The sequence below is a fragment of the Vicia villosa genome, unplaced genomic scaffold (assembly GCF_029867415.1).
Source record: "Vicia villosa cultivar HV-30 ecotype Madison, WI unplaced genomic scaffold, Vvil1.0 ctg.002096F_1_1, whole genome shotgun sequence".
NCBI classification, from domain to species: Eukaryota; Viridiplantae; Streptophyta; class Magnoliopsida; order Fabales; family Fabaceae; genus Vicia; species Vicia villosa.
The window spans coordinates 184,172-194,516 of record NW_026705836.1 but is presented as its reverse complement, the minus strand read 5'-3'; the positions used below and the strand labels follow the sequence as shown (position 1 = coordinate 194,516).

Below are 10,345 nucleotides of genomic sequence, written 5' to 3'. Positions count from 1 at the left end.
GTGTAAATGGACAGAAGAATGTCTGAAAGCTTTTGAGGATATCAAAGAATACCTGCTGGAACCTCTAATTTTAAGCCCTCCAGTGGAAGGAAGACCTTTGATCATAGCACCCCTCACGCCCATCGTACTCGATGGTATCCACCTATGTTTGTTTCTATCTAAAGGGTGTGTACTATATCTATGCCTAATGCGAATGCATGCAAAAGAAATACGGGGAAAAGAAAGAATTATTTACACCTGTGCTCGTTCAAGCCCCGCGACTTGATGCCTACGTATCCCTTTCGGGAATCAAAGCGCCGTAGTTCGGCTCACATGTTTTTGTTTGTTTTTGTGTTTTTTAGTTGGGCGGAGTTACGTTCGCGCTCTTGCATAAGGGGATGACCTATGATGCGATCGAGCGAAAATAACGGTGCCGTTAAGAATGCCAAGAAAGGCAGGAGAGAAGAGAGAGAAGTTTGTCGAGCGTTTCGAGTTACTCCCTTAAACAAGCGTGGTTCGAGCGGCTCTTTGTTTGTATTTTTTATGGTTGGGAACTTCCACTCAAGTGACCCCCTTAAACAAGAGGAATGAGAGTTTTCGTTCCTTTTTATTATTTTTTTGACCTTTATTAATGTTTTAAGGGTTTTCTTTGTATCTTTTAGAGGGATTTTATTTTGAGTATTTATTAGGTGTTTTAATGTTGTAAAAGAAAAGGAAATGAAAGAGGGGATACTAACCTAATGATTATTCTATCCTAATAGTTGTGTAATGATCTACAAGGAGATATCTACCTAAAGTTAACATGACAATGGGATAGATTCTAGGGTTAAATATGTTTTTGATCCCTCTAAATATAGCGGTTTTCAACTTTAGTCCCTATAAATATTTTCTTCAAAGAATGATCCTCTTAAAAATTTTAATTTTAACTTTTGGTCCCTCATGGCAAAATCGTAGCTAAAACGGTATCTAATTTCGTCGTTAAATAAAAAATTGTCGTTAAAACCGTCGTTAAAACCGTCTCTAATTTGTAAAAAACCGTCGCTAAATTGCAAGAGGGACCAAAAGTTAAAATTAAAATTTTTAGGAGGACCATTCTTTGAAGAAAATATTTAGAGGGACTAAAGTTGAAAACCGCTATATTAAGAGGGACCAACAACTTATTTAACCCTAGATTCTAAAAGGAGTATACAAATGATATTAATAAAATAGGCCAAAATATGGCCAAAAGCTAAGTAACAAAATCATACCAAAATCATAACATGGAAATGACACAAAAGAATAAAACAAGTGTTCCAAAAATTAATACTAAAATTAGTCCAAAAATACTACTATTTTTATGGGATTTTTATGGAAGAAAAAATGAAATGATAAGCCTAAAAACTAGTATTTTTTTAAGTGTATTTTTCTATGTCAAAATGGTACTAAAATCTAAAATATAACAAGAGAAAATTAGTATTTTTATTGCCTAAAAAAAATGAGAAAAATCGAAGTAAAAGAATCCTAAATTCTAGCAATTTTTATGTGAATCAGGGGGGTGGAAATTGAATTATGGGGTGTAATCAGCAAACAGGCGCACAGGCCCAGGTGCATGGCCCAAGAGGTTTTTGTTGATGCAACATTCAGCAAGACTAAAAATAGATGGTGCGTGGGCTTAAGGGGGAGGTGATTAACAATTCGGTTCCAAGGCCCAAAGAAGTTTTTGTTTGATCCATCAGAAATTATATCAATTAAAAATGAAATGAATAAAACTAAAAAATCTTAATCTAAAAAGGGATTTAGGGTTATTGTTTGTGACTCTTCACATCCCATTCTCAGACTCTCTTTTCTCGGTCTTCCCTCTCTCGGACAAACCTTCCTCGCCGGAAATCGCTCCGCCGTGCCGGAGGCGGCGGAGCTTGGCCAAATCTAGAAATCATGACCTCGTTACAAACCTCTCTTCACCTTCTATCAGAATCTGGCCTCAATTTCGCCTGAAAGAGGCTCCCTCGTCTCAAATCGAGTGAGGGATTACGAACCCTAGTTTGTGCAAACCTCCCTAATAGAGCGGAGTTTGAGCTATTTGCGAGCGATAAGCAAGGGAACGTGACAAACAATATGGAACAACGCTAAAGCAGGGTAGAATTGGGAGTTCGACGCCACTTACCTACCGGAGCAGTTCCGGTGACTCTTCGACGGCTGGCAAAATAAACCCGAGGGATACTTCAATTCAGGTAATTTTCCGGTACTCTTCTCTACCTTCTTTAAGCTCCTTCTTTTTCTATTTCATTTTTCTGTGTTGGATGTTGTTCTGAGTGGTTCTTGCGTGTGAGAATGAGTGGATTGAGGCCAAGCTCAAGCTTATGGAAGCTCCGAGGTGAAGCTCCAATGGCTTTTGTGGATGAGCGAATATGGGGGAGAGAGAGAGGTTTAGGGATGAATTGGGAGAAGAGGAGAATTGTAGATGAATGAAGCTGAAGAATGGTGCGTGAAGAGAGTGAAATGGATGATGAATGATCTTATGGTGGAGAAGAGAAGTGGCGTATGAAACTTGAATTGTGGAGGGAAGGGAGCTTTTATAGGTTGAGGTGATTGAATCTGACATGTAGGATTAGAAGTGGCAGTTGGAGATCGAATGGTGAGGATTTACTTGACTCAGTCTGTTAGAGTCAGTTAACTCGGTCGGTTATACTGAGTTGATATAGGACTCAGTTTGTTAGTGTGAGCTGGCAGTTAGTTACATTTCTGTTTTTTTCTGTTAATAGTTAAAGGTAAAATTCAGTTAGGGAGAGGATAGAATGTTAGTTATATAACTGTTATTGATGTCAAGTATGGTTATGTATGTAGATGCAGCTGGAGTTTATTTTGGTGGGAGCAAGTTGGCATAGTGAAAACGAAGAAGCTTGGATCATTTCGAGTTAGCTTCAAAGGTGAGTAGCAATCTCGTTACGAGTCGTTAGTAGTTAAAACTGTATGTTAGCTGCTGGAAGTTATTATGAGCCAGTGGTTAGGGATCTCTGACTGACACGTCGAATTGGAAGCTTTGTACATATGGCTGCATCTTGTTTTGAACGTTAACTAACTCCCATTTCATCTTTGTGCAGGGCTGTTTTGACATAAATTCTATTTTGGAATGCCCTTTTTTCTGGAATCTGTATGTTTAAAATGTGTAGCCTGGGTGTTTGGTTATTGTAATGTGCAGGTTACACTCGGTTAGAAATGTTAGAAGTTGAAGGCTCCTGTCAGTTGCAATGTGAAATATGAGCTGAAGGTTAGTCATTTGGTTTTAACTAGTGAATGTATGTCTTGGTTTTGTTGCACCCCAAAATTTGCCCATCTAATTTTATTTCTAATTGGCTTAAGATGCACATTTCATTTGCATGTATCCATTAGGTCATTAACATATCATGCATCATTTAATCAATAACATGGACATGGGATCGAGAATCTAGTCACTTTCTCAATTACTTATTGATTGCAGTACAAGGTAACTTGAATTGGAGATTTAATTTAGGTTTTCATTGAGAATTAAAATGGGAATGTAAAAGTCACCCAAGGCTTTTATTGATCTTATCCATCAAAGTCCACCAAAATCCAAAATGGCTCATGCTCATCCAATGGAATAGTTCTACAAGACAAAAATTCTTCATTTAATTCCAATTCAACATACGATCATCATTCAAAAAGAGGACTTGAGATCATAACTCATTCTCTGTGTTATTAGGAAGCTTAAGTTGATAGCTCATTCAAGATTTAACCATTCCCAAGACATTATCAAGCTTCATCCAAAGTCATTCTCAAAGTGGTGCATTACATAATGAAGACACTAGAATTCCAAGCTTATACAAAATCTATGGTACAACTTCAAGTGTCATTCACATTAAAAAGAAAAAGGAAAGTCAGGTGGAAAGAAAGATGCCTTTCAGTTAGAATTATACAGATTCACAAGTGTTTTATATTTAAGTTACACAAGATGCTAATGGTGCTATCTTAAACCTATGCCTCAATCAAACAGTTTGCTGCCCGATACATATGTATATATCTGCAGTTGCGTTCTCAGCTCCACCAAAGATGTAAAGATTTTGCACCATGTCTGATTTAAGGCCTTCTCCAAAGTCTTCCTTTCTGGAAAATCTGATGCATACTAAAGCTCCGGCAAAACTCGCCGGTAAACAACGCATGCCACCAATTCAAATGCAAATCAGAACCTGCATATCAAAACAAAAAAAAATCAATTTCAGTCTCATGATTCAGCCCTGCTAATAGTCCCTGCACACAACAGCCAGCCCCACATCCAAAACAAAATCGAAATGAAAACAACTCTACGTATCGGTTCACTTTCAACCTACTTCTAACAAACCCAATACCTACTGCAGCTTACAATTCTACCAACCCAGTTAAACACCTTATCAAGTGAACCTTTCAGTTTTTAACCATTTTTACTAACTCAGCTTCAGTTTGAATTTATAATTCCCTGACTGTTTTTTCAACTGATTGATAAATAATTGCTCAGCTTTGTAACCTTCAACCACCTAACCGATTCAGTTATAATTCACTAACAGAATTAACTAATTTTCCAAACCCTATAACAGAGCCATAACTAACAGAATTTCAAAACCAATTTCTAACCATATTATAACTAACCTTCAAAAACAGTTACAAAACTCTAACAACCTATAACTGAATTCTAACAGAAATTGTAACTAACCTTCTCAGCTTCAATCTCTATATAACAGAACCATTCTTCATTTCTCAGCTTCCTCCACCATTTTCCACAATTCACTTCATCACTTCTCACCATTCATCATCATCTTCATCTCTTCACTTCTCCCTCCATCTTCAATCTTCTTCTTCATTCATCTTTATACACCATAACCTTCTCCATTCATTCATTCTTCACCACTTTCCTTCTCTCCACCATTTTCTTCATAAATCAGTCCATCATCTCCTTCCACTCTCAATTCATATTCTCTCTGAACTCTATTCCTTCATCTTCTTCCACTCAACACCATTTTCTTCCACTTGATCCACCTTCACCTCTCTGCAACAAAAACCAGAAAACCTCAGAAGCTCCGTCTTCATCTTCATCTACGAGTTCACTTTCGAGTTCAATTCTTCCCTCTCTCAATCTTCAATCTTCTCCAAGAATCGTCACGATAATCTCCGATCAATCATTCAGAAAATCATTCACCAAGAACCGAATCAAAGTTTCCCATCAGCACCTTCAAATTCTTCTTCATCCTCGCGCAACTTCATACCAATCTTTCATCGGCATCTCTGCAAACAATAACAAGAATTCTCAACGCAATCGAAAAGAAGAAGAGATCAGAAGTGAACAAGAGGCGAAATTTGTGGATGCTAGTTATTACCTGGATTTCACGAAGACACATCTCTGACGCCATCAGTTTGAAGAGTCACCGGAAGCTACTCCGGTCAGTAAGTTCCCTAATCATTCATTCTTGCCCTCTATTGTTCATTATTCTTGCCGTGATGCTTGTTTCAACCTCGATTGACTGGAATTCGTTGATGCTTAGACTTGAATCTACTCTGTTAGACTTAGGGTTTACTCTTGTTAGATTTTTAAGCGAGAAATTGAGGGATGAGGTGAGGAAAACAAGCGAGAGAGGGAACCGAAAGAGAGTTTGGTCTAATGGTGGCCGCTCGGAGAAAGAAGCTTCTCCGGCGCCGTTCGTTTGTGCCGGTGAGAACGAGGGTGAGAGGCGAATTCACGATAGAACTGAAACGTCTCAATACAAACCCTAGTTCCCCTTTCATATTTTATTTTAATTGTCAACTTAATTAACTCTTAATTAACATTAAGTGTGGCCCTTAACTGTCATTAGTTGAATGAAATCCGAATTAGTAAAAAATGAAATAGAAACAAAAATCTGGAATAAACTTTGTTGGATCAATTCTTTCATCAACATTGGGCTATGCTGTCTACACCCCCATTCGACCCATTACTCCTTTTTGCCATAAAAATGTTATAACAAAAAAAAATGAATTCTGTGTGGGCTTCCCCCAGATGGGCCCTGCGCCCTTTGCTTATCTCCCTGCACCATCAATTCAATTTTACACCCCCTGATTCCATTTTATTTTAATTAGTAGATTTAGATTTTACTTAGCTTTTTACCAATTTATTTTAGGTGATAGCATGCTATTTTTTCTCCTATCCTTTTAGACCTTAGTACTAATTTTGACATGAGAAAGAATCATAAAAAATATTAGTTTTTAGGCTATTTGTTTTTTAGTCTTTTTACTTGACTTGTAATTCAATTTCTCTCATAAAAAATCAACATAAAAATAATAGTACTTTAACTCACTTTTGTGCTATATTTTGACTTGTTCTATTTCATGCTCTTGTACTATTTTCATGTATCCTACTTGTTGACTTCTAATTGTGATCTTTATTTTCATATTCTTTTATTCTAAACCTTAGGTAGAAACCATGATAACATTAGGTAGAAATTCCCTTCATACTTAGGCTAGTTTCTTTTCCTTTTCAACTTTAAAACATCTAATAAATATCAAAATAAAATCCCTTTAAAAAATACAAAGAAAACACTTAATAAAACATTAATAAAAAGTGAAAATCATTAAAAAGGGAATGGAAGCTTGAATCTCCCTTGCTTTAGGGAATCATTCGAGTGCTTGGATCTCCCTTGCTTTAGGGAACCATTCGAGCGTAAGTTCCCAATTTCTAAAAAACACAAACCAAAGAGCAACTCGAGTCTCCCTTGCTTTAGGGTGCCACTTGAACGCTCAAACTCTTTTCTCTATCTCGCCTCCGAGGCATTCTTTAATTGGACACGTTATTTCCGCTCCATTCCCAGCTTAAGACTCCAGAGGTCGAGCAGCGGAGTGCGAATGTAACTTCGTCCACTAAAAAACACAAAAACAAACAAAAACTAAAGAGCCGAACTACGGCGCTCTGATTCCTGAAAAGGATACGTAGGCATTGGGTCGCGGGGCCTAAGCGAGCACAATTATTTATAAACCTTATTTTCCCCGTGTTTCTTCTTCTTTCATTTGCATGCATTCCCTTAGTAATTAAGCTTTAGATTTATACACCCTTTAGATAGCAACAAACATAGGTGGATACCATCGAGTACGATGGGCGTGAGGGGTGCTAGTACCTTCCCCTCGCGTAACCGACTCCCGTACCCTATCTCTGGTCGAAAGACCTCGTTCTTATTCTTTTTTAGGTTTTCTGATATTCCTTTCCCTCTTTGGGATAAATATATTGGTGGCGACTCTGTTGTTCATTTTCGCGAGCGTGCGACAGGTTTTATATGAATATGCAGAGCTGAACATGGGACTGTTTTTTTTATTGGAAGTATGTCTTGAACTGTTAAGAAATTAGTTGAGTTTAGGGACTGTTGAATGATGGTTAATTGTTAATAAAACTAACTGCTGGTAGTGAAATGTTAACTGTAAGAGTTAGGGTGTTAGTTGTTTTTGTTGATTTTTCCGAATCGGTTTTATGTAGGATTGTTTGTATGGTGGACCAGGTCTTACTTTGCTGCATATTTATTTCTCTGCAGCGCAATAGATAGGTATAGGTTCAAAGTGAATTTTCAAGTGAGATATTTGAAGTTGTTTGATGCAGGGCTGTTGTATTTGATGTCATAATCGGAATACTGATGCAGTTTGGATTTATCTGGGTTTATATGTGCAGGGCATGACTTTCAAATATGAATTTTGATGAATGATCGGGTTCATGATGGCCTGGTGGGTCTGGATGGAGCTTATATGAAGGCAAATGATGAACCTTCAATGAAGAAAGCTAGATATTCAGGAAGGAAACTGGAGGTTGGAGGGAAATAAGCTTTAGATTCTGTTCCATAGGTCAAACTCCATTTTTTTAATGTTGTAATGATATGATTGGATTTTGAACATGTATTGAAATATTTGCTTGTAATGTGTTTGACCGCGAAATTAAGTTTAAATTCCTTCTCCAAATGAAATATGAATTAATCTTTTTCCTCCATTTCTTTTGAATTCGAATATTGAATCTTTCTTCACTTTTGCAACTTGAATCCATAGCACCAACGAAACCTTAACTAAAAGTGAAAGGATATGACCAAAGTCTTCGAACTTGAAACAAAACCCCTTTTTTTTTCTTTCCAAATTTTGCAAATACCTCAAAGTAATTGACTTATAACACAAGTAACACCATGAATTAATCTTTGTTTGGTGAATAAGCCCAACCGTTGAAACAAGCCTGTCTCTATAAAGAGAAGACCTGAAGAATATGTAATCAAAACTTTGAGGTAAGAAGCAAGCCTTATCCCTGGCTCTGGAGAATTTTAATTGAAACAAGCCTGCCTAATCCACGTGAAACCCTTAATCCTCCAAGACCCTTGATCCCATGCCAAGTTCATTGGTTAATGATGCATGAGTGTTAGATGACCTAATGAAAATGCAGATGAAATGAGAAACATAAGCCAGATAAAAGCGTATGACAAATTTGAGGTATGACAAGTACGACATCCAATATCGTGCCCAAGAAGCCATCAAAGGAAGTATTTTAGCCGACCATCTGGCCTTTCAACCTATTGATGATGACCAATCCTTGCAAGACGACTTCCCAGATGAAAAGATCATGTATTTGAAATCAAAAGATTATGGGGAACCTTTACACGGAGAAGGACCTGATCCTGAATCCCGATGGAGTTTGATATTTGATGGAGCTGTTAATACTTATGGTAAAGGAATTGGGGCAATCATTGTTATGCCACAAAGTTCTCATGTACCGTTTATTGTAAGACTGATGTTCGACTGCACCAACAATATGGCAGAGTACGAAGCTTGTATCATAGGACTAGAAGAAGCCATTGATCTTAGAATCAGGATTCTAGATGTGTATGGAGATTATGCTCTAGTTATTAATCAGATCAAAGGAGAATGGGAAACCCGTCATCCTGGTTTAATTCCTTACAAAGATTATGCTCGAAGACTACTAACCTTCTTCAACAAAGTTGAATTCCATCACATACCTCGTGAGGAAAATCAAATGGCAGATGCATTAGCTACCTTGGCTTCCATGTATCAAGTGAAGTTTCCAAATGAAGCACCTCAAATTACAATCATGCGCCTGGATAGGCCAGCTCATGTATTCACTGTTGAAGCCGTCACAGATGACAAGTCGTGGTTTTATGACATTAAAGTCTTCTTTCAAAAACAAGAGTACCCACCTGGGGCTCTAGCAAAGACAAAAGAACTTTGTGAAGATTTTCCGGTAATTTCTTCCTAACTGGGGACGTGCTCTATAAAAGGAATTTCGACAGGGTATTGCTCAAATGCGTGAATAGACACGAAGCAAACCAATAAATGCAAGAAATTCACGAAGGATCTTTTGGAACTCATGCCAATGAACATGCAATGACATGGAATCTGACTGTTACAGATATCTGAAGAAGTTCCACAAATGCCAGATCTATGCTGATAAGATCCATGTGCCTCCGACGCTTCTCAACATTATCTCCTCTCCATGGCCTTTCTCTATTTGGGGAATTGATATCATTGGAATGATTGAACCAAAGGCTTCAAATGGACATCGTTTCATCCTGGTCGCCATTGATTACTTCACTAAATGGGTCGAAGCTACCTCTTACGCCAATGTTACTCGACAAGTGGTAGTAAGATTTATCAAGAACAATCTCATCTATCGCTACGACGTACCCAACAGAGTCATTACTGATAATGGTTCCGATCTGAACAACAAGATGATGAAAGAGTTGTGTGATGAGTTCAAGATTAAGCATCACAATTCCTCTCCCTACCGTCCTAAGATGAATGGAGCGGTAGAAGCAGCTAACAAGAATATTGAGAAGATTGTCTAGAAGATAGTTGTGACTTACAAAGACTGGCATGAAATGCTCCCTCTTGCTCTGCATGGGTACCGTACTACAATTCACACTTCGAATGGGGAAACACCTTTCTCCTTAGTATATGGCATGGAAGTCGTACTCCCAATAGAGGTTGAGATTCCCTCCTTAAGGATCCTGATGGAAGCCAAATTATCAAAAGCATAATAGAGTCAAGCTAGATATGATCAGCTGAATCTTATTGAAGAAAAAAGAATGACTACATTATGCCATAGTCAGTTTTGCCAAGAAAGAATGAAGAAAGCCTTTGACAAGAAAGTCAGACCTCGAAGATTCAGGAAAGGCGATCTCGTGATCAAGAATATATTCCCTCTTCAACCAGACCCCAGGGGCAAATGGACTCCCAATTATGAAGGCCCATACATTGTCAAGAAAGCCTTCTCGGGTGGTGTTTTGGTTCTCACGACTATGGATGGTGAAGAATTCCCACGTCCCCTGAATACCGGTATGGTCAAGAAATACTTCGCCTAAAAAAAATAAGAGCTCGCTAAGTCGAAAAC

General features: G+C 37.9%; 1 protein-coding gene and 2 long non-coding RNA genes across 3 annotated transcripts; 2 read left to right on the top strand and 1 right to left on the bottom strand.

Moving 5' to 3' along the window:
* Positions 1 to 1,772: 1,772 nt before the first annotated feature.
* LOC131637837 (uncharacterized) lies at positions 1,773 to 7,932 on the top strand. Its single transcript, XR_009294499.1, has 4 exons — positions 1,773 to 2,189; positions 2,803 to 2,885; positions 3,060 to 3,226; positions 7,634 to 7,932. It is a non-coding gene; the product is annotated as an uncharacterized LOC131637837 (long non-coding RNA).
* On the bottom strand, positions 3,729 to 5,699 carry LOC131637838 (uncharacterized). Its single transcript, XR_009294500.1, has 3 exons — positions 5,325 to 5,699; positions 4,664 to 5,232; positions 3,729 to 4,163 (listed from the first exon to the last, which is right to left on the bottom strand). It is a non-coding gene; the product is annotated as an uncharacterized LOC131637838 (long non-coding RNA).
* Positions 7,933 to 8,416: 484 nt separating the features above from the next.
* On the top strand, positions 8,417 to 9,403 carry LOC131637841 (uncharacterized). The gene is made up of 3 exons (XM_058908413.1): positions 8,417 to 8,820; positions 8,914 to 9,196; positions 9,365 to 9,403. The coding sequence occupies exons 1-3, from the start codon at positions 8,417 to 8,419 to the stop codon at positions 9,401 to 9,403; spliced, it is 726 nt and encodes a 241-aa protein (XP_058764396.1).
* Positions 9,404 to 10,345: the final 942 nt, after the last annotated feature.